The 25,363-nt window shown below is 41.3% G+C and overlaps 1 protein-coding gene across 5 annotated transcripts in view; it reads left to right on the plus strand.

The window, feature by feature from the left end:
- The window catches only part of BBS9 (Bardet-Biedl syndrome 9), a 222,502-nt gene that overhangs the window by 167,770 nt on the left and 29,369 nt on the right, over positions 1 to 25,363 (plus strand). For 2 of the 5 annotated variants that reach the window (XM_083468774.1, XM_083468775.1), the window contains exon 22: positions 15,424 to 18,045. The exons of the other annotated variants lie outside the window; for them this stretch is intronic. In XM_083468774.1, the coding sequence (XP_083324900.1) occupies positions 15,424 to 15,515 (92 nt within the window). In that variant the 3' untranslated portion in view covers positions 15,516 to 18,045. Of the gene's footprint in view, positions 1 to 15,423; positions 18,046 to 25,363 lie in introns of those variants that run through there. 5 annotated transcript variants of the gene reach the window in all.

Raw genomic sequence — 25,363 nt, forward strand, 5'->3', positions numbered from 1 at the left:
TATGGAACACATGGGTTGGGAATAAACACACCATTTCAGATCTACATGTAGTTTGAGCCTATGAGACTCTTCACATATGCTCATTAGGAGTACTCTGTTCAGTTTGTGAAGAGGCCACTGAATTTACTTCTGATATACCATAATGATACATCTGCAGAATCCAAGAAGGTTTACCCTCAATCTGGTTGAAAACAAATTCCAAATGGCCTCAAATTTATTTAGCTGAAATTATGGTAGCTCGAATCAATACCATTTCACTTTTTACCACTTGTTTGAAACAAAAGACTTAACTGTGTTTTTGTCTTCTGTCTGATATTTTCAAAAGTAATTGGTGAAGTTCTCTTAAGGGAGGCTGCAGGTCATTGTGTGAGAAATCATAGAATCACAGTATCATAGAATTGGAGAGTTGGAAGGGGCCATGAGGGTCTTTTAGTCCAACTCCTGTGATGTAGGAATCTCTTGTCCAAATCTAGCAACTAACTGGAGGATTTGTGGGAAATTGATATGTTAATGTTAGATACCTCCTTATGAGGATGTTCTCAATCTGTGGAGAAGATGGATGGTGCTCAGGCCAAGATATATTTGTTCATTACATCCAAGTGTGTGTGTTAAACTGAGAAAAAAGGATACACAAGCAAGATAACTTTATATCTTATCATTGGAACTTGGATTAAACTGCACAGCCAAAAATACTAAAGGAGTTCAAGGCAACTGAAAGGAAGTCCGTTTCAGATACAAAGAGGGAAATCATAATATTTGTTTTGTATTACAAGACTGAAGCAGAGGTACAAAGAATAAGATTTTATCATGCTTGGTATTGTACAATGACATGCTGAAATATTTGCCTAGTTGGGGGAAGGTAAGCAAGGTTTCAGGAAACTAGGCAAGAGTACCTTCTCATCAGTGACACCTGCCCTTTGGAACACCTTCCCATTAGATGTTAAGGAAATAAACAGCTATCTGATTTTTAGAAGACATCTGAAGGCAGCCCTGTATTAGGAAGTTTTTAATGTGTGATGTCTTATTGTGGTTTTATAATTGACTGGAAGCCACCCAGAGTGGCTAGGGCAACCCAGTCAGATGGGAGGCAAATAATAATAATAATAATAGGGAGAAGTAAGAGGTTTCTGCACGTGCGTCTCTTCATCATGCAACTAGGCAAGCCAAAAGATCCCATTGTGGATTTTCCACTTCTCATCTGTTTTGGTTCAATGGGTGGCTCAAGCATCTTCCAGGAATCTATTTGCAAACACACGAAAAGAGCTCTGATACTCCTCTGGATATACAGCAAACAGAACTGCACAGACCATAGATTTGTATAAATTCATTACAATGTTGGCATTTTCAAGTTTTCTTTCCAGGTCAGCCATCACCAGTTCAAACCGCATCAGTATACATGAGAAGTTGGGTATTCTGCCCCAACATGCATTTCATTACACTTACTTAAATTGAACCACATTTGCCATTTTAATGCTCATGCATCCAGGTTGGAGATCTTCATGATCCCTTTTTGTTTTTGTACCCTGAATAAATTGGAGTCATCACCTAACTTGGTTATTATTATTATTATTATGCAGTTGCTGAAGTTGGATCACTGCAAGTTTATGCACATCTGTGAACACATGAAATAAGTGTGTGGTGCTCTGTGGTACCTTAACATGGATGTCCGTTTTAATAATTACTGGGGAATTTTTTTTTGTAAATTCTGATACAAACTAAACAGATGGCCACCTCTTGAACTCTGCCTCCAAAATGCATGAAAATGCAGTAGAAATGCATAGTTTGAGAAAAATGCTTTTAGAAACATCTATTTAAGTCTTTGAGTGCAAAGTTATAGTGCAGATTAATGCAGGAAGAGGTTCAAACCGATGAACACGGGAACACATATACAAGTGACACTGACTAGAAACAGACTGATCAGTCCATCCATACATCTATGTGGTGAAGGAGTGATATATTACTATATAGATTGACAGTGTGCTCAACTACTGACAGTTTCAGAGAGATGCTATTCCTATCTCCCTTACTGCCAAGTCCATTCCCTTCTTTAATGCACACTTATTGGGAAAACAAAGTTCCAAGGATGCGTCTGAGAGGCAAAGCCCCTTAATTCAAGCATTTGGAGTCCCTACCTTTTCGTTTTGGGAAGGTGGGTGAGAAGGCAGATTGAGGCTGGAATATCCTAGTGAGAGTAAGGTCTAGTATTTCCTTTGTGACTGCCATTAAGGGAAAGAGGAAGAAATTGAGCGATCGTGTACGTGGTGGCTGGGCTTGCCAGCAGGCTGATTGAAACAAAACTTGACAATCCATCCCCACTGTGTCATGGCAGTAAAATGAATTGCCAGCCAGGAAATTACTCATTTGTGCATTACCTAATTTGTTTAGGTATAAAAAATTAATAATGCCAATAGAGCCATAAACTAATTAATTTGAAGTGTTTCAGATTAAGGCAATTGACCTATGAAGGCTGAATACTTATGCCAGCAAATCTAACTAAAGTACTGAAGTATTTTTTCCTTAAGCCATTAGAATTATTTGCTACATTGTACATTATGCCCCAGCCTAAGCATTTATTTTGTGGAGGAAAAAAATGTAGGTTAGACTAGATTGTTAGTTTAATTGAAGTCTGTGTGCTTCAACAGTGTTGCTTTTGTTTTAGTACCCTAAGTGTTTTTCAGAGTACAGTGGTACCTCAGGTTACATATGCTTCAGGTTACATATGCTTCAGGTTACAGACTCCACTAACCCAGAAATAATACCTCGGGTTAAGAACTTTGCTTCAGGATGAGAACAGAAATCGTGCTCCGACGGCGCGGCAGCAGCAGGAGGCCCCATTAGCTAAAGTGGTGCTTCAGGTTAAGAACAGTTTCAGGTTAAGAACGGACTTCCGAAACGAATTAAGTACTTAACCCGAGGTACCACTGTACTAAAATTCAATATGCGGGAATGACAGAGGAAGAGGATGGAAATGAAGATGGGTGTAAATAGGGGCACATATGCAATTATTTCATTAACACCCACTTAAGCTTAGTTACAGACTTGGACTGCAGCCCTAAACTAGCGAGCACGCCTACTGAACCTAATGGGACTCATTTCTGAATAAGCGTGCTTAACGTAGCACTGCCAGTTTTGTTAGGGCGTAGAAAATAGGGAAAGTACAAATACTCTGGCTTGACCGGTTTGTGGATTGGATCATTAAAATGGCGAAATGTCTACGTATGCTGGCATAGCCTCACTAAAGTCAATGCCAGTGTAAGCTGTCCATGAATGGTTGCCTTAAATTAATAGTTCTGATTAACTACTATGTAAGAAATCAAAGGCTAACTGTTACTCTGTGGACTGCACACTTGACTGGTCTCCTTCTCCATCAGTCTCAAAGAACAAGAGGTAAAATAGGGCAGCCTAGACATGACTCATCACTTACTCTACAATGTAGCCAAAGGACACATGAAAAATAAACAGAGAGGACGTGAAGCTAAGAACAGCATGAAACAGTCCTGCTTGCTGTATATAGTCCTCACAGTCAAGTACATCAAGAATGTACCATGGGGACTTATTTTTCAAAGATTTCATACATGATTATGTTTACCCATATCTGAGTGGCTCCACAGAGGCTGTGACTTGCTCTAGTGTGTACTTGCCAATCGGTAACAATGTCCCCAATTCTTCAGAAATTGTTTTCAATTCTTGTCTGTTCCGTAGGTTAAAGTTGTTATCAGACATCTTGTAGTTATTATATTATAGGGATATGTTGCATATAACAGAAGTAAAATTGTAAATGGTGTAATTAAAACCACTTCTTAATGTCTGTGTAGCTGATGGCTAAATTTCCCAGGTATCATGAATATGTTTTATTGACCACTGAGAAGAGTGACAAATGATAGTGAATGTGATTATTAGCCACAGTGCTTGATAATGAAGAGTTGTAAAACAACATCTGAACTCAGTTCTCATGTTCATTTTTGAAGTGATAACAGTGTGAGTTTTCTCTATTGTATTTACATTGGGAACATTTATTCTGAATGTTCTCTGGCATGACAAGATTGCAAAATTAGAGGAAAAAATGTGACTCTCCTTTTTCCCAGGATCTGTCAACCATCATAATATCTGCCCTTAGCATGCTAAGAAGGTAGCAAAACATGTAACCAGAAAGTGGTCAGGAACAGAGGATCTACATAATTGTGCAGTAGGTTCAAAACCAGTAAGATTTTTGAAAGTCCAGACAAAAACACAACGTGCCACATTAGAAGTGTCCAGATTTGCATCAGCAAACATGAAGCCTTTTAAGGCAGATACATGTGCTTAATTCATCTACACATGCTTTTCTCACTACTTGACTTCCTGCCACTATGCTTGGCTTTAAGGTTGTAGATCACAGGCCAAGAGCTAGTCTAAATATGTTTTTGAGCACCAGGCCTAGGAGCATTTTAAAGGCACCATTTATTCAAGGAGACATCACCTTGCCAACAAAGGTCCATATAGTAAAAGCCATGGTTTTCCCAGTAGTGATGTATGGAAGTGTGAGCTGGACCATAAAGAAGGCTGATTGCCGAAGAATCGATGCTTTTGAATTATGGTGCTGGAGGAGACTCTTGAGAGTCCCATGGACTGCAAGAAGATCAAACCTCTCCATTCTGAAGGAATTCAGCCCTGAGTGCTCACTGGAAGGACAGATCCTGAAGCTGAGGCTCCAATATTTTGGCCACCTCATGAAAAGAGAAGACTGCCTGGAAAAGACCCTGATGTTGGGAAAGATTGAGGGCACAAGGAGAAGGGGACGACAGAGGACGAGATGGTTGGACAGTGTTCTTGAAGCTACCAGCATGAGTTTGACCAAACTGCGGGAGGCAGTAGAAGACAGGAGTGCCTGGTGTGCTCTGGTCCATGGGGTCATGAAGAGTCGGACACAACTAAACAACAAACTAGATTTATGCAGTCACCCAACTCAGAATTGCTGCAACATGCATTATGACTTTTCTCTCCAGATAGGTAGGGACATGGGTTGGCAAACTAACGCCCGTGGGCCGGATCAGGCCCAATTGCCTTCTGGGTCTGGCCCACGGACAGTCCAGGAATTGCTTTGTGGATCACCAGTGCACACGTTCTTTCCCTCTCCCTCCCTCTCCCTCACACAGCAGTGGCGCCTCCTCCCTCCCTCCTCCTGGCTTCTCCCTGCCCTGCCTAGAGGAGGAAGGGGGCTGGGCTTTGTTGGTGCCAGCAGGAGCAGCAGCAGCGCTCAAGCGGCTGCCATTTAAAGCAGCCCCTCTCCGCCACCAGCAGCCCCTGCCGCTCGCAAGAAACAGGTAAACAGCCACCAGGGCTCATGGTACTCTTGCATCTCCCCCCCCCCCAAAAAAAAATATAGTCCGGCCCCCCACAAGGTCTGAGGGACAGTGAACCGGCCCCCCTGCTGAAAAAGTTTGCTGACCCCTGGGTAAGGATATCCAGTAATGCAGGCAGAAGAACTTGAATTGATATGCAGTCTATTCATCCCTTCATGTTTTACCGTAAAGTATTCCAAATTCACTGGTTACTAGGAGCAAATATAACAGAAATAATGAAGTAGAAACTGGTCCAGATTACTCGAGACTTATTTATTAGTTTATTAAATCTGACTTTTTACATTGCCCCCCACCTCAAGTGTTCAGAATACAGTGGTGCCCCGCAAGACGAATGCCTCGCAAGACGGAAAACTCGCTAGACGAAAGAGTTTTCCGTTTTGGAGGTCCTTCGCAAAACGAATTTCCTATGGGCTTGCTTCGCAAGACGACAATGTCTTGCGAGTTCCTGCTGGTTTTTTCCCCTCCCCCCTTTTTCTAAGCCGCTAAGCCGCTTATCAGCTGATCCGATCAGCCGATAAGCCGCTAAAAGGCGCTAATAGCGCTAATCCGCTAATCCGTCAATGGGCTTGCTTCGCAAGACGAAAAAACCGCTAGACGAAGAGAATCACAGAACGGATTCTTTTCGTCTTGCGAGGCACCACTGTACCTTACAATAATGTGCAGGACCTTTTATCCTTCATTACCTGCCCATAGGACCTCAGACACAGCCATTTTTCAACAATGTGACAGCATAGAGTAATGATTGCTTGCTGTAAACAGTTTATATAATTATACCAAAGGTAAGATTGGTGCCTTTCTTCCTTCTGACTGCAGCAGCTGCAGGATTAAGTTGTGTGTGTGTGTGTGATATTTCTTAAACTGGAGTCACAGCCAGGTGTGATGGATAGGTGCCTCACAGTGCTTCTCCCTGCAACAATTTAGGCTGGCATAATGCAACAGTAAGTCTGTCGTCAAACAAAGAAAATATATATTCAGGGAGAACAGAGCATAAAATGACGAACAATCAGAAATAAATGCAGTGCATACCAATTTATATACTGTCTAGGGCAAAAGACATTTGCCATTGAGCTGATTCATATAAAGAAGGAGAGATCACTTATTGCAATGGTTTTTGCAGTGGCCTTGTAAACCCCAAGGTCTAATAGTTTGTGGTCTTTGCCTTGATTCTGTATGCTCCTACGAGATTATAGTATATTTACTCATGTTTTGCTACAATTATGATTGGTTACAATGTGTTTTTAATATAAATCACATTTGTATCCCTTCCTTATTCTAAGGTTCTCAGGGCAGTTTGTATGGGGTCATATCAGTTTATCCTCAGAACAGCCATGTACACTAGAGTAGACTGATAGGACATGGAATATTACCAAAGTTGTATTAAAATAAAGTGCATTTTTTTTCTTTTTAGCAATTTTTGAAGACAGTAATTTTTGAGAATTTGTTATAGCTTTATTTTGCTGTTGCTTTGAAATGATCGCCTCTGTCTTTTAAGTAGATTCATATAAAGCAAGATTATTTTTTTACCTTGGTTGCACTGGGCAAATTGCACACTATCTGAATTTCATAATACTTTTCTCGTGGTTGTTTCAAGCAACCCACCTTGAAAGAACCAAAAGCAAAGAATTAGAGCATTTTGAAACTTACAACGTTAATAAGTTGTGCTTGTAAAATGGAGAGAGGGGTCTACTTTTAGACATTCAACTGCTTTCCTCATCAAAATTATTTTAAACTAAAAGTTCAAAAGTCTGTAATCCTCAGAATGTAAACTATCTGATTAAAAAGTGAACCTTTGTGTGAAATGACAGTGGCTAACGTAAAAAATGAGCAATGACCTTGGCAACTATAGAACGTTTGTTAATACTGTTTATTATCTTAGTGCTAATGGTATGTTGTTATAAACCTTAAATGAATAATATTTTCTGTTAGTTATACCACACAACAAGGTGTGCATTATAATACAGGATGTAAATGACTCCTTGACCTATGCACAGTGAGATGTAGGACTCTCATGTTCTCCCACACACAATGTTTTCACATTTTTTTGTACTTTTAAATAGCACATTTTTTAAAATAAAAAGAACACGGATCGAAGCTAAAGTTTTTTTAAGCTTTTTCATAATTAGACACAGCACTTGATATTCCCCACTCAAAATTTTACTAATACAACTACTTTACAGAAAATGTATAATTTGATGATGCACAAACATATTTTAAAAACCAAAAAATGGCGGGACAAAGACCTCTGACCTTCCATACTTACAAAAAACAGCAACCCTAGCAGTCTAAATTAGGAACAAGCAGATGGGCAGACTAAGCCATCCTATTATTTAGTCCCAGTGAAGAAATTTTGGCCATTTATGTTGATGAACTATAACTCCCATTAGCCCAACAAGCATGGCCAATGGCCAGGGAGGATGGAAATGGAAGTCCAGTTACATCTGGAAAGCCAGAGTATCCCCACACCTGGTTTATTTCATGTCTGAGAGCAGTTGGAATGTTAGGATGTCAGTGGAAACATGACCTTTTCCCTTTCATCCTCCCTTACCCCAAAGCCTGAGCAGATTCTGTTTCCAAGATGACCATAGCTCAATAGACTATGCAATTATCCACATCAGTTCAACGCTCTCCTCAAAGTCTACCTTTTTTTGTCACAATCCCCTAATTCCTATGCCCTACTCCAGAGACAGGAAATATATGACCCTCTGGATGTTGTTTAACTCCAACTCCCACCATCCTCAGCCAGCTTGACCAACGATCAGGGATGGTCGTAACTATGGTTCAAAAACATCTAGAGGGCCTCAGGCTCTCCGCCCTTCGCTACTCCAATTCAACCCTGTAATTCAGCCTGAGAATGTGTAACTGAAAAAAGATATATTGTGTCTGTGCTCCCAGTTCTTTACTCTTCCTCTGTTGTTTTCTATATCAGAGTTTAGACTGTGAGCTTCTAAGGCCAAGAACCTGCCCATCTGGACTATAAAACATCAATGTGCTAGCATTGCAGGTTTTTTGGTTGTTGTTACAGATCCCAGTTGTTCTGCCGCTAAAGTCCGAAGCCTGACCACAGACAATCCTGCTTCCCTGTTCCTCTTTGTAAGATTTCATCAAGCACTGGGTACATGCTTTCCAGTCTGTTTTAAATAGAGTTGGGACATGAGTCATATGTTGTCAATTTGGCTATTTGGTAATTTATTCTTTAAAATGGCTGCAAGACTAATAACGCAGTTGCATAGTTGGCAATGTATCTTTTCGATTACTTTGTGGATATTATCAGATTTCATGCTTGTTTGGTGTAGTATCACAGAAAATGCTTAATGCTGGTTACAATCTAGGGACAGCTTTTTAAGAGAATTTGGGTTTGAGTAGACGTTTTATAGAAAGAAGATGCTTTGACATGGGGGATCCTTCTTTGAATAAGAAGCATCATGCTAAGAGCTTGAGGTGGGAGAAAGGAGCCTTGCAGGAGAAGTGTTTGAGCAGCGAATGAACCGATGGGTAAATGAGAGACCTTATAAGAACTAGGATCCAAAGAACTAGAGCCAGTATGGTGTAGTGGTTAAGAGCGGTAGTCATGTAATCTGGGGAACCGGGTTCGCGTCCCCGCTCCTCCACATGCAGCTGCTGGGTGACCTTGGGCCAGTCACACTTCTCTGAAGTCTCTCAGCCCCACTCACCTCACAGAGTGTTTCTTGTGGGGAAGGAAGGGAAAAAGGAGATTGTTAGCCGCTTTGAGACTCCTTAAAGGGAGTGAAAGGCGGGATATCAAATCCAAACTCTTCTTCTTCTTCTTCAAACTACACAGCTAGTTCTATGTTACCCTGGCTTGTGTTTCATGAACAGCATCCCTTTCCCCATGCCTCAGAACAAACAGTTTCTGAAGCAGTCAGAAGTTTCAAAAAACATTTATAATATAGCCTAGGGGTCTGCTGTTCAAATAATAATATTTTCAAAGAATCCTACTGAGCATGCCCAAACTCTTGGGCATGCTGAAAGCAGCTCTTTCAGTCCCAGTCAGTGATTAGAACTTGAACTTAATGTGAGAAACAAGTGCAGAAGGCTTAAGGAGAGGGGGGAAATGATCCTAATGAGAGGAGAGAAAATTAGCAGCCCCATTCTGAACTGAATGAAAAAGGAGGAAAATATGACAAGTCTAAATAGGCCATTACTGGATTACTGGTTTTTAAATATCTGCATGTTTTTCATTATACTGTTTTAAAACAATAAAATATTTTTAAAAAATATATACCTGTGCAGATCTCAAGGAGAAACAGCTAATAACTAACTAGAAACAAAAGCCGAAGACAAAGCAATCATTAATTTTTGGACAAATTCTGTAGAGTTGTTCAAATGACGCATTGTTTCATGACACTGTTGCATAGAATGGGCCATTGCTTCTTTCTGCAATCTATAAACAATATGCAATAGGGGGCCTAGGAGTTGTTTTCCTTCCACCCTACCTTGTAGGAAAAACATACATTATTTGCTTATTATTTATTTTTATTTATGTATTATTCACTTATTAGTTGCCTTTCCAATACAAATTGCCTAAGGCCACATGCAAAACTAACCGAGAATATCTCTCTTTTCACTGATGTAATTGTTTATTTAGTTAGAATTGGTTCTATGTAGGATGACCGTGTTGTGTTTCATAAAGGTAATTCAGGGCCCCAGTACAAACATGCCTAAGTCATCAACTGGAAAAAAAACAAGGGCAGAGCTCTGGAAGTCAGTGGAGTCACACTCAGTAATACAAGCTGAGGATCTTGTCTGAAGCCAAGCATGAAAGACCCTTCCTTTTCACAACGTTTGCTTTCATTCAGGCTTAATAGAAACATAGCACTGGATATATTACATTTGCCTGCCAGTCAATTATTGAAGTTGGCGTTCACTATAGTTGTCCATGGAATACGTAAAATGTTGGCTGATAGTGGTAGTACTTGACCCAAAACCTAACTGAATAGGTCTGTGGACAATTTTTGGCATGCATATGGTAGTAGGAGATCAACATGTTAAAGTTTAACATGTATTTTAAATAAAGTTTGACTTGTAACTGCCCAATATGTAGAATGGTATACTTCACTGAACTGCAAGATGTACAGCCAAGCTCTGCTCTCTATTGAATGGAATTTAGTTTGGGGGTTTATACTCCCCCCCCCAGTGACAAATTTGGCCCCTCTCTTTTGCCTCTCTCTCTTTATTGATAAGCCACTGGTTGTCTCACTCCATTAAGCTAGTCTAGACTCCAGGCTTGAGCCGCATTGGTCTCCTGAGTTTTGGATGTTATAACAGGTCAGCACCACACAGTCAATTCATATTTGTTAACTACCAAACATATGATGGGTTGTTTCAAACGAAACCATTCACTTCTTAAACTGAATGGTTCCTTTTTTTAAAAGTTCAAGAAACCACTTGATAAAATGATGTGCCAATTGTGTATAAATAGCTTTACCACAAGAATAAAGGAAACCATAATTCTGTAGGCTTGTGTTTTATTTAGTTCATCTGTTTGCATTTATGAAGAGTGAGAATAAGGAAAAGAGAATCTGTACTGGGGGGCTGTGATATAGTGCAGCTTCTGAAACGAACCATGACTAAGAGTTTCATTCATTGATAGGTCTATCCTTTCAGAAAAGGCTTTGAGTTTAAGGCTTCTTCTTATGATGATGGTCAATAAATTAAAAAATTGTCCTGAATGGAAGCCCTTGCTCAGGAAAAATATTTGATGGGAAAGGTTTTCTCTTTTTTAGTAGATCATTAAATAAAGGAACCTTGTGCTGTAGGATTCAAGTGATAGCAATATTTCCACAGAAACATCTGTAATATTTCACATTATTATTGAGGAGTAGCATGTGCAAACATAATATTAATGTGATTGTTGTTTCTGTAACTGCTTCTTTGGTTACTGCACCCATTGATTCGCATCAGAGCAGCTGAAGAAGATGCAAGCCAATGCGTTTTGCTTTAAGACTTCAGTATCTCTGCGCAGGTGGCGCTGTGGGTTAAACCACAGAGCCTAGGACTTGCTGATCAGAAGGTCGGCGGTTTGAATCCCCACAACAGGGTCCCTGCTCCTGCCCACCTAGCAGTTCGAAAGCATGTCAAAGTGCAAGTAGATAAATAGGTACCACTCCGGCGGGAAGGTAAACAGCGTTTCCGTGCGCTGCTCTGGTTCGCCAGAAGCGGCTTTGTCATGCTGGCCATATGACCCGGATGCTGTACGCTGGCTCCCTCGGCCAATAAAGCGAGATGAGCGCCGCAACCCCAGAGTTGGTCACGACTGGGCCTAATGGTCAGGGGTCTCTTTACCTTTACCTTTATCTCTGCTTTGTTAGTCATCGTAATAAATATTAATGACACATATAACATATTCATCACCTTGGGAGAAAAAATATGACTATATGAAGAACATAATCTCCATATGTGAAGAGCAGTGAATCCATATCTCAGAAGTGCAACTTGGAGTTCTCTCTGAGTTCTCTCTTCTTATGGTGCAACTTGGAGTTCTCTCTGAGTTCTCTCTTCTTATGGTGCATTTAAGATTCCTGGAAAGTTTGAGGTGATGGACAGCACCATGCATCTCTACACAAGCCCGTTCGTAGCCAGCTGCCTTTCTACAACATGCTTGCCTCTTTTACTTCTGGCCCAGGTTTTAAGGTCTCCTCCCAGTTCTCTGGGTACTTGCAGCTGAGACAATGATAACATTTAGGGGAGCCTGGTCCTCCAGGGAGGCCATCCTGCCAACATTTTGGAGTGGTCTGTTACAAGTGGCTCGCAGATGTAATGTGAGTCAATAATGCGATGCTACAGACTTTTTAAAGTTATTAGAAAGGATAGAGGGCCATTGTTCACTACAATCAGGTTACTGTGTGTTAGTCAAAAAAACATTATAATGGTCTTTGGCTGTAGAATGGAAGGTTTTGGTTAAATGTCAGACAAGCAATGTAAGTTTACTAGCGGAATGGGTTTTTAATACTTTTACTGGAAGTCTAAAGGTGGCTACAGAAACATCTTTCAGTGGTGGTTGAGGCGTAATTATTTTTGCCTCAGCAGAGAGAAAGATAATGTTGTGACCTCAGCTGAAATCCTGAGGTGGGGCTGAAGAAATGGAACTAGGCAAAGGACGGTTGCTTTGCTCAGCTCCCATTAAGTTCTATGCAGCTGGTGGGATCCAAAAGTGGACCCCTCTGCAAACTATTTTGGACAGGTGGACTGAGCCACCCACCTGTCAGTCATCTGTGTAGGCTGTCCACACATTTTAAAACCCCAATTTTCCAGAGTTCTAAAATGTGTGGAGAGCCTACATGAGTTAAGCAGCTCCTCACTACAGACCATCACCCTCCAACTCAGAGAATGTGATGGAGGAGACCGAAAGGAGCATTCTAATTTCTGCTTTCTCTAATCATGTAGTCAAAGAAACACCCAAGAAAGTCTTCTGGGATTGGTCTCGGTCTCTCTCTCTCTCTCTCTCTCTCTCTCTGTTTTCTTTAATAAGTAGCAGATGTGGAGGAAGGGATTCCCAGTTGCAACCGTGAAGTGAGACAATAGTGTTGTAAGCTTTTGTCCCTGTCATGGTTCTGATCCAGACGACCTCTACAACCCACAGCTCCTATTTGCCATGGAAGGAAAGCAGCTTTCCTCCTGGGCCAAATAGCAGCTGCATAGGCTTAAAACTCCTTCCTCCATGTTGCAGTCTCCAGTCAAGATCAGGTGCATATGTAGGCTGCACCTATTTGGGAAAGGGGGGGGGGGGAGAAGAAAAAACCAATAATGTAATTAGTGTCACATCTTGGTTGGCCCTTAGAGAAGAGCAGGTGCTCTAGCCCTATGACGCTAGGGGGCTTTTATATCCTTGCTGGGGCAGCTGAGGTCTTCATGGTTGCCATGACAATCATATGGCTGTCTCAGTATACCATGGGGTCAACACATGTGGCAAGTCATTTTCTTGTTTTTACTATAGAACAGTTTTATGTATTTTTCAGTTATAAAAGTATTTCCATACCACCCTCTCATAACCTATCAGGGTGGTTTGGGAATGATTTGATTGTAGGTGGGATTCAAGTCACCCTTTTACCATGGATGGACCATTCCTGGTGAGGTTTGGATTATTGGTAGCACTTCCCCCTTCAGGGATGGGGGACTGTTTGGGATGGTGTGACCCCCAGAGACTTACTGAAACATTGAAATCCCCGCATGCTTTGGGAGAGCTTTTGACTGGCGTGGTTGGTGCTCCTGTCAATACCCCAGTCTTGCTGTGGAGTGCTGAGGTGGAGAAAGCAAGTGAGATGGTTTCTCCTGAGCTCCCCACCCCAGCACTATAGTATTCAAAAGGCCACCTGGTTTGTGAGGAGCACCAAGTGATGAAGCAGGCTAGATGACAGCTGGAGTGCAGGTGGTGCAAATTTGGCAGCAGATGTAGCCAGACGCAGGTAAGAGACAATAATTGTGCCTACCAAGCTTACTTTTCTGTCATTACTGCATCGGCAAGGAGCTGTTCGGCTGCCTGTGGTTTTTTTTTTTAGAAATAAAAATATGTGGTGTTTTTTAAATGGATAGTGTAATTTGTATACCTGAAGGAGCGTCTCCACCCCTATCGTTCTGCCTGGATGCTGAGGTCCAGCGCCGAGGGCCTTCTGGCGGTTCCCTCACTGCAAGAAGCAAAGCTACAGGGAACCAGGCAGAGGGCCTTCTCGGTAGTGGCGCCCGCTCTGTGGAACGCCCTCCCATCAGATGTCAAAGCGATAAACAACTACCTGACATTCAGAAGACATTCAGAAGGGAAGTTTTTAATGTGTGACATTTTAGTGTATTTTTGGTCTCTGTGGAAGCCGCCCAGAGTGGCTGGGGAAACCCAGCCAGATAGGCGGGGTACAGATAATAAATTATTATTATTATTGTGAGTTTGGACCCATCATGCTGGAAGCTGGGTGAAGTCATGGCAAAATCACGTTTTGGTCCACCGTCTTGTTTCAAAATAGTGGTCAGAGTCCGAACATCAACAAAGAGCACGGCCCCCACTTTGGGAGCCCTCAAGATGGATTTGGCAATGATATCTTGAGAGCCGTCCAAACATATAGAGAACAAACAAACAAATGGACAGACAGGCATGCCACTTTCTAAAATATATGTTATTCTATATGGCAATTTTTATTTTTATTTCTGGAAAACATATATTGTATACTGCCCTGTCATAGCAATTTTTTTGTTTATTTATTTATTCACTGCATTTTATCTTTGTGAAAGAACATGTACTGTGGTTAATTTTGTTTTGAAAACCATTTCCCCCCTATAATGAATGCTCATGAATAAAGGCACTGGCTTAAATAGACAGTTGGGCCAGCTTCCCATTGAAATAGTAAATTTCCTCACAGTCAGACTCCTCTTTTGAACTATGGTTGAAGGAAATGAATTGCACTTTTGTTGGACTTTTCGTCTCAGGGGAGATTTGAAGGAGGACATTATTAGAAGTTGGATATTTTGTATGCACCACATTCTTTTTCGCTCGTATATCATCCTATTTCTTTCTTGTGATACTATCTTATTAACATTGTATTGAAATGTCAACATTTATTGGCTTGGGCTGCACTTTTTGGTTTTTGTAGCAGGAGTATTTTTATTTTTTGTTCTTTTGTTATCTGGTGCTCACAACCAGCAGATTGTCACCTTGGTGGCAAGGTGGAAGAGGGCCTTCTTGGTGACAGTGCCCACAGTATGCATTCCCTCATGAGAAGGAGACAGCCACAACCTTTAAAAATGTATATGTTTTCCCAAATATTCCTTAACCCTGACTCTTAATTTTAGTTCTGTTTTGTGATATGTTCAGTTATATGTGTGATTTATAAGTTTGTTCTGTTTCTACTTAGTTTACAGGAAATGTTTTTAAATGTTATTGTTCCTTTTTCTATCACAGTTTTCTTGTTATAAACCACTTAAGAGGGTTTTTTTAAATAAATAAATAAATAAATAAATAAATAAATAAATAAATAAAGCGGCCTAAAAATTAATTAAATAAATAAATATGGTATTGCCTTGCTGGTATGTTGTGCCTTCCATTAATGGCCACCCTTTTTCCTCATTCTAGTTTCAGGGCTTGTCCACACTTCCACTCCCCCCCCTCCAGAAAAACTTGCTTTATCCCTGAATCAGGGTACAAACGCCAGTCGTTTTTTCTGCAGATAGATGTTTGTTCTGCTTCAGCGGTAAACAGCAGATTTCCCCAGGAAAGCGGCAGGAGGACAAACAAAAAATGGCTCAGACCTGTGCTTTTTCGGCACAGGACAAGTGTGGACACGCCCTCAGTTGTGTTACATTTACCGTTTATCTGATAGTTGCCTTTCATGGCTGCTTTCTGCTCCATTTTCCCAGCACAAGAACACAGTGTATACAGCTCAAATTGACTTTAACACTGGCATATGTGTTGAATATACTGGCAAAATGCAAGTTGTGCCATTACTGCACTTGGGAATGATTAAAATGTTGCATCTGTTAGTTTGGTCCTGTAGAAATCAGAATGCTTGAAAAAGGATTGCTGTATGGATGTTCTCAGTCACAGGGAAGGTCATCAGAGGATCAGCTGGCAGGAGTTTGCCAATCTAAAATATTATCGTATGTCAATTTCAAAAATTACATTTAGCATCCCAAAGAGGAAGTTCCCACCCTAGCAGTTTCTGTGTATATATGAACTTATTCATTTCTGACTTTGGGTGTGCCAAGAATCTAGGCTATTATAGTGTGATTGTACAATACCATGCATTAACACACAGCTATATTTTTGCTAGGTTCTCTATCGTATTGAGAATGCAAGCGCAGATCTGCATTTGTTCAGTGCTGAATAGGGTATGGATTATGAAATGAATCTTTTGTAAGATCCCAGGCTTTCTGATTTTTTCTTGATATAATTTTGATAGTTTACTTCAGTAATGTATCCTTTTTGGGGTTTTGCTGGAAATGCAACATCCAAGCAAAATGTATTCACCATAGTAAAGACTCTATTGATGAATACTCAGTGTTGAATAAATGAATAATGGACTGCTTGAAGGAAATCCTTGGATTATAGGTTCATGGGATATAGAGAAAGTCCTGATCAAACAAGCCTATAAAGCCAGGAATTGCAGTATTTTGGGGTATACTTTATTCACAGAACATTTCATGTTACATTTGAAGGAATATATATATATATATACTTATAAATAATCCACAGGGATAACCCCAAGATAACCTTTTAAAAAGGACTCTAAAATACAGTATCACTGTAACACAGTTCATTTCAAGCAATTTTTGAACAACAAAAATGACTGTGTTACGACGTTTGAGTTCAAATGTTCAGGAGTGGAATTGAATGTAATGGTATATCGTGTGTGTGTGTGTGTGTGTGTGTGTGTGTCGGGGATCGAAGTTTGTGGTAAAGTTGGAACCCCAGTGCCAAAGCACAACATATAATTGGGCTTAATTTTTTCCATATGTATCAACAAAAACAGCCCTTTCTGCCATGAGAGATGAAAGCTTCCCTTTTTGTCATATTTTTATGTTGTATATAATTCCAAGCTCTTTACAGTTTTGCAGGCTTCCTACCAAAACATGCCAGAATGCAGGGGAGATGAGCTGTCATTCTTGACCAGAGCTTGCCTTTCTAATAGAAGAACTCTGTATTGCAGATGAGTGCAAAGAGGGCCAATTCCTCTTTGTTACTGCAAAACATCCAGTTTGAAATGAAACAATCCCTCTGTTCATTGTTTGAGCCAATTAACTAAGCATTACCTTACAGAAGCCGTCACAATGTATGCAGGCAATATATAGCCTGCTTTTGAGTCCATCGGATTCTTAAAGTGGGCTGCAGTTACAGAATTAATAATATAAATAAAATCATAAAACCTGCAGGAGGGCAGGATGGAACCAAGAGCTGGCAATGAAACAAATAATAAAACAGAACTAACCATAGCAAGCCTGCCTGGCATGGAAGGCCAGCGGCCATTACAAAGAAGCAGACTCCTGAATCTGCCTCATAGTTGTAGGAAGCAGGCCAAAGCTTAGGGGCTGCCACAAGTATTGTGCTTTTTCCCACTCCCACTGCCAATTCAGCAGGCTAGTTAAATAGATCTGAGGTATTTAAAGACTTGTTCGATCAACTGATTATCCATAGACCATCTATGGGCCTTATCGTTTCCTGAAAACACAATGACTTTAGTTGTCTTGTAATTCACAGCCAGCTCTTCTCTTTGGCAATATCCTGAGGATGCCCTCATCAATCATTTTAGGCCCACTTTTGTTTGACTTAGAAGTACCGCATCATCTGCGTATAGTAATATAGAGGTGGCTTTTGTAGCTGGTTTAGGGGCATGTTACTCTGAGGATGTTACTTTGGACAATATCATTTATATATGAATTAAACAGTGTGGGAGCTAGGATACAACCTTGCTTAGCTCCCTTTGTGGTGGTACGGATCCTGTGAGCTGCCCCTTTATAGAGCAACACACTTTCAGCAGAGTGTTTTATATGGAAATTTAATCAAGAACAACAATCTTTTAGCTATACTTGAAGAGCTCAACTTATCCCACAGTCTTACTTGAGAGACTGAATCGAATGCAGCTTTCGATGTAAACCTCTGGGATGTATTTTGCGTAGTTAGGTTTTTACCTCTATCTTCAGTACATTGTGTTTGATTGTATTGCTATGGCTAGTGACTGATGCAAATCAAGATTCTTCTGTTTCTGATTCTAGATTTGAGAAAGCTTAAAATGCACTTCTGTATGCTAGTTAATGCAGAAACAGGGTGAAAACATATCAGCACATGCATACTGGGCTAAAGGACATCCCGTGTGTTGCAGAGAGCTGCAGCTTTCCGTTATACATCTCTATCCCCTTCCCGGATGAGTGGTTGCTCCAACTTGCAGGCCTGTGCCTCCTTTCAGTGTCAACTCCCCAAGGGAGTGACCTCTGTGTGATGAATGGCCATCTCTACCCATAGAAGAGTGTGCATGCATGTTCAAATATTTTTGAGCATGATCTGAAACGTGTGTCTTTTCGAGAAAAATAAATGCAATATATGGCCATGAACTGCAAGGCAAATTAGATTATAATCAGATTGTATGCTGTGCTTTTTAAAATAAAAACCAATCTCTTTCAGATTCATGATAATATTACTTAAGACTATCTATGGGCCCAATTCATAAGATATTTAGAATGGTATACATGTGGTTACATTTGCCTTAGTTGTGTATGCATATCTCTCCAATTTATTGTGTTTTTTTGTTTCTAAGAAAAGAACGCTCACAAATATACATATTGACTTGATTACCAAGGTCTTAAAGTGACCGACATGTTGTTCAAGATGAATAACAAACAGCAGATGTTTGCCAAGTTCTCAATAGCAGTCAAAAAAACTCATGCTTAGTACACTTGTTAGAGAGCTTGTATGTTAGATAGAATAAGCAATAGCAACATGAGTAAAATTAAGAAAAAAATAGTATGCTTGTGTATATTTGTGATTGTGTGTATGAATATGTGTGTGTTAATATAATGTATATAATGTAATATACATATGCATATGTGTGTGTAATGTTTATATAGCAAAATATTAGCTCTAGGAAATTTTGTGACATAAAAAAGCGATGGTTCTCCCTTCAGGATAGTGCCCACTTTGAGGTGGGAGAAATTCCAGAAATCCCCAACTCACTATTGCTCTCCGGCTGTGACTGCTATAAAATGGCCTCATGCCTGGTTTCAACGGATGATGCTTGGATTTTGTTGTTACGCAGCTTGAACCTTACTTCGGTTGGCTGCCAAATAGAGCTGGAAAGGAATGTTACCTAACTCCCAGATTGCTAGGACAGGGTTGGGGATCTTAGCCTTCCTCATAACTAGCTTTTGAGGAGTTTGCCATTGTTGGGCACAGATTCGTGGGGGTTTTGCAACCATCAGTTCATTGTAAAGACTGGTTGTCAGCCGTTGTGCCCAGGCTGCAGGGTTACAGGAACTATTCTCATAGCCAAGGTCATTTTTCTGGGAGTTACCCAGAGGTCAGTCTGGGCAATACATGCCACATTGTCCTTGTACATTTATTTAAAGCATTTTTATTCCATCTTCAGCTCAAAAGGCTGTCAGGAACAACAATGAATGACAGTTGTGTCTCTCCTTTTCTTCAATCTCCTACCCGGTTCCCTTCATTGTAAGCACAAAAATACCCCCTACACACTCTCACACACACTCACACAGACATAGCACTATTTATCTTACCCAGAACTTATATAAAAAAGTTATTTATGGTTGCTAAGCAGATTGGGTGGGGTGCTCCAATAAGGCACAGGTATGAATGAAGCACCTAGCAGTTCGAAAGCACCCCTAAGTGCAAGTAGATAAATAGGTACCGCTTTATAGCGGGAAGGTAAACAGCGTTTCCATGCATGGTGCTGGTGTTGGCTCGCCAGAGCAGCTTCGTCACGCTGGCCACGTGACCTGGAAGTGCCTTCGGACGGTGCCGGCTCCCGGCCTCTTGAGCGAGATGAGTGCACAACCCTAGAGTGGGTCACAACTGGTCTGTGCGGGCAGGGGTATCTTTACCTTTACCTGTGAATGAAGCATGTAGTACTTGGAAATGTCTGTCTGTCTGTCTGTCTGTCTGTCTGTCTCTCTCTCTCTCTCTCTCTCTCTCTCTCTCTCTCTCTCTCTCTCTCTGTGTGTGTGCTTGTGTGTCAAAAATACCGTATTTTGTGCCCCATAGGACGCACCGAACCATAAGGCACAACTAGTTTTTTGGGGGGGAAATAAAGGGAAAAAAATTATTTTCCCCACAGGTGCAGGGCTGGGGCGGGGGAAGCCCGAGCTTCCCCCGACCCCAGCCCCCAGAACAGGCTGCTCTGCGCAAGCCGTGGGAGCCCTTCCGCGGCTTGCGCGGAGCTACCCGAAGCCCCGGCGCGACTGCCCAGCGCGTTGGGGCTTCAGGATCAGAGGCAGCTCTGCGCAAGCCGGGGGAGGGCTCCCGTGGCTTGCGCAGTTTCCTGAAGCCTGGAGAGCGAGAGGGGTCGGTGCGCACCGACCCCTCTCACTCTCCAGGCTTCAGCGAAAGCCTGCATTCGCCCCATAGGACGCACACACATTTCCCCTTCCTTTTTGGAGGGGGAAAAGTGCGTCCTATAGGGCGCAAAATACGGTATTCCCAGAGCCTGCTTGTATGCTTGAAGAAGCACACAAAGTGAGCATGCTCATTTCTAGGAACTGGACTTCACGGAATATTTATCTTATTTTTGAAGCTGCTTTAATTGATGTATTACATTTGTGTGGCTTCTTCCTAAGTTTGTAACTGAAGAAAAATATGAACATGATACCAGATATGGTCTCAGATTGTACAGCGGTGCAACACAAAGTATTTTCAGGAATTCGTGCTTCTGTTTTTTCCCCTCATAAGCTTTGAAAATGGCAGTGTTTCAAGCTGGTGAATGCTGTTGAGGGTAATGGTGCTGTGATAATTATGCTATCCGCCATCTGTCTGCCTTTCTCCCTGAACTGAGACAGGGTAGTTGTGCTCTCTTCAAAGGCTCTGCTTGAGGCCTGTCAGTTGGCAAGACAGAAATGGGTGCAGAGCAATAGACTACACCCCATTCTGAAGGCTCTCGATATACATTTCCTTCATCAGTTATATACTTAGCCCATTTCATCATTGACCATGTAATAACAAGACTAGGCCGGTGCTTGGTGTTCTCGTTGACAGAATAGTCAAATCTTTCCCCTTTGTGGTACAGTGTCAAAAATAGTTCTGGAGGCATCTTAACCAGATGCTAAAAAGCAGGATTTATTCCACAAGGGCACACTGATTATCCTTTGGCAGGATTTTTCCAATTTATTTTTTAGTTCATGACATTTTGCAAAGAACAATAAGAATTTTCCCTGGTATGAAACTTTTCAAGACATGCAATTTATGCAGTATCAATTACCTCACGTGGCGTGAGATTTCTGCATTGCATTGGGTTGGACTTGATAACTTTTGGGATCCCCTTCCAACTCCACAATTCTATGAATCTATGATTCTATGACTTATTGTGGCTGACACATATCTTTTTTCCCCATACTGGTTTCAACATAATTATCAAAAGGTTGTGTGAATTTTTCACATATCTGTCATATTCACAGTGTACTTCCACAATTCCATTTGCAAACTTTTGTGGAAGGCAACATTGACTTCTTCTTTTTTTGGAAAAGAAAGACGCCATAGAGATTAGAGTTACCACATTTTCAGGTTTTATCTGTCAAGCATGAGTCTTAAGGGTGATTTTTTAAAATGGAGCACCTCCTGTGTTCTAAGGGTGATTGCTGAAATGCATACTTTGTCAAAAGTATATATTATTTTCCAGTATTGTTCACCAATAGCCCTACCACAGCTTCCCCCTTGGGAGCGGACCTACAGAGAACTAGATAACCCTTGGGGTCCCTTCAAACGCTATAATTCTGTGATTCTATGAGGAGGAAAAAGGCTTGTTTGCACCATCCTGGCCCTGCCTGGTCTTCTCTCCCATTGAAAAAACACATAAATGTAATAGGCCGTATAGTAACAATTGCAAAGTTATTTACTATAAACTTCATGACATAATATATTAAAATATTAAAAAGTAGCTTTTCAGTTGATCTAATTCTAATTAGAAAAGAATGCACTACGGCACTGACAAAATAGGATTTGTATTTTGCACATACAGTGGTGCCTTGCAAGACGAAAAGAATCCGTTCTGTGATTCTCTTCGTCTAGCGGTTTTTTCGTCTTGCGAAGCAAGCCCATTGACGGATTAGCGGATTAGCGCTATTAGCGGCTTTTAGCGGCTTATCTGCTGATCGGATCAGCTGATAAGCGGCTTAGCAGCTTAGAAAAAGGGGGGGAGGGAAAAAAACCCGCAGGAACTCGCAAGGCATTGTCGTCTTGCGAAGCAAGGCCATAGGAGATTCGTTTTGCGAAGCACCTCCAAAACGGAAAACTCTTTCGTCTAGCGGGTTTTCCATCTTGCGAGGCATTCGTCTTGCGGGGCACCACTGTACTGGACTTGGTGATCAACTGAAAAGCTGCTTTTTAATATATTCTGTCACAAAGTTGATTTCAACATTATGAGAAGCTGTATCTAATTTTTGAGAAGTAGTTTCTAGTAAATAACTTTGCAATTGTTCCTATAGGCATTCTGGTGGTTTTGGTCTGCTCTCCCAGCCAGCAAAGGCGTATGTGTCAGTTTGCTTGTCCTGTATGATGCCTGCCTGCAGGTGTGCTGGTTGCAGTGTGTGGAGCTTTGTTTGATTGCTGGCTGGGTGGATAAAGTTGGCGTGTGAGTGTGGCCTTACTAGAAGACGTCCTGTCACAGATGGTGGCAACACCCCGGAAGGGAAATGCACTAATCATGACCACCTGTTCAGGGAGCCACAGTGCCTTGGGTGACCCAGTGTGAGACCCTGGTTGAGGTGAAGTTAGGTTTGGTGGGGTTCTCTCTGAGTGAGTGAGTGAGTGACTGGGGGAGGACAATAGTTATGGATTTATCATCTTCCTCCTGAGAATGTGGAATGTGCCAACCAAACACTGGTTAGGAGACATAATCATGCCTATTATGTGGCAGTGTGGACTGCAAGAAAGGCTTATTTTGCCGCTTGCATCCTCTAATACATGGATAGGCAAACTAAGGCCCAGGAGCCGGATGCGGCCCAATCGCCTTCTAAATCTGGCCCGTGGACAGTCCGGGAATCAGCGTGTTTTTACATGAGTAGAATGTGTCCTTTTATGTAAAATGCATCTCTGGGTTATTTGTGGGGCATAGGAATTCATTCATTTTGCCCCCCCCCAAATATAGTCCGGCCCCCCACAAGGTCTGAGGGACAGTGGACCGCCCCCCTGCTGAAAAAGTTTGCTGACCCCTGCTCAAATAGCTGGCCTGCAGATATTTTTGAATGGTTACTGATTCCCACTGTGTGGGAGGAACCTCTAGAGCAGCCTTTCTCAACCTGAGTCCCTAGATGTTGTTGAACTACAACTCCCATCACCCCTAGCTAGCAAGGCCAGAGCTCAGGGATGATGGGAGTTATAGTCCAACAACATCTGGGGACCCACGGGTTGAGAACTGCTGCTCTAGAGAGATTGAAAATCCAGTGTGACCAAGTGACTACACACTTTGAGGATAAAGCCACTCGACTTCTGAGTGATCTTGATTCTGCATTTGCTGCAGCTCCATCTGAAGCACCCAGTGCCACTGTCAAGGACATGTTGCGGGATCAGTTTCAGCTAAGCAGCCAGCTGATGTGGACATGACACTGGTAGCAATATGTTTGATCACATGACCTCTTGACCACTGTCCCTCCTGGTTTATGAAATCTTGCCAAAGGGGGTTGATTGGTTGGGTCCAAGCTTCATTGTGTGAGGGGATGGTCTCTGCTGCCTTGAAAGACGCATTGGTGCGGCTCCTCCTAAAGAAACTGGATCTGGGCCCCACAACCATCAACCCTATGATGTATAAAATGTTTGCCATCCATTTGTGATCACCCTCACCCTTTTACAATCAAGCAGTGTATCAGTTTGCAAGTGGGAGGGCTAGGAACCCTTCAAAAAGTGATTTTTTTGGAGGATTTAATCAAACCACAAGAGATTACGAAGTAGAAGGGAAACTGGACTAAATGTTTTTCTTGATCCGCTTGTCCTTGCAGAAATCTGCTGATGTAATAGTAACAAAAATAAATTATATGCCCTCTTCTTTAGTTAAGCCACTGTACTCTACTATGGGTGGTATTCAACTAAGGTTTACTCCTAGTAGACCCATTAAAATTAATAAACATGACAAAGACTGGGTCATTCATTTCAGTAGGTCTATTCTGTGTCAAACTTGGCTGAATACCACCCATCATGTTTAAATATTGGATGCTGCAAAGGCATGCATTCTTCTGAAATTTGATGAAACTGCACATGTGCTTAAGATGAAACACAAAATTACATTTCATTTCTTACAATAGTATAAGGAAGAAAAATGTAAATACCATTTAAATTTCAGAGGACTGCTATCTGAAGTTCATTAGGTCAGTTTGACTTCCATATTCTACTTGGGACTTTTTGTTGCTAATACAAACATAACAACAGAAATATGCATGGTCATCAAGCTGAACAGAATACGATACAATACTCTGCCTAAGCATTAAAAGGATGAAACCAGTGCTTTTTTTCCTAAAAATAATAATGTTTAGGGGTACGGACTCTCCTTTGGACTCCAGAAAATCACCATTTTGTAGTTCAAATTGGGGGAAAGAAATACAGTAAATGGACAGAAGTATATAGGTTCGCAAAGTGTTTAGGGGTATGCGTCCCCCTGCATCCCCCCCAGAAAAAACCACTGGATGAAATTATACATCCTTGAAGTATTAGTTACAAATAAAGCCTTTATAAATGGCAGATAAGATAGACACAAATCTTGACTCCATTGGGTTTGGTGGTCCAACTGTTAGGTTGCTCAAAACTGTCACACCCAGTGTGTTTCAGTGAAGTGCACCCTTAAATTATCAGGTCAGGATCTTTCTAACCTTATCAAACTTCTAAAAAATAAGCTATTCTAATATAAGCTAGTTCAAGTCAGGTATGTCGGTTTATTGTTTGCAGGAATATGCAAATCACATGGGGGTAATGAACCACATGTTTAAATAGGCAGACATTCAGGAAGTCTGATCAAATGGTATTAATCACAGGGAAAGGGAAAGAGCAAAATAACAGTAACACTCCCTGTCATTCCACTCTGACTGATGAGCCTATGTTTCTTCCTAATATATCCTCTCTTTCTACAAATGTTCTGCCAGCCACAAAGGCACATGAAAGTGAAAGACATGCCAGATTATAGAAGAGACAGAACATACCAGGGCGTCAGCCCTAAGACAATATAGTGTGTAAACCACGGCATCAATAACATCTGTGTTCAACTTCTAAAATTGCAGCTAAGTAGAACATTTTGTACCATGTTCACAAGCACCATTGACTCCTTGTTTTACGTTTGAGTGACAAATTAACCTGCCAGACAATGGAAGTCTTTCAACAG

Source organism: Podarcis liolepis, assembly GCF_965112155.1.
Source record: "Podarcis liolepis genome assembly, chromosome: 12".
Lineage (NCBI taxonomy): Eukaryota > Metazoa > Chordata > Lepidosauria > Squamata > Lacertidae > Podarcis > Podarcis liolepis.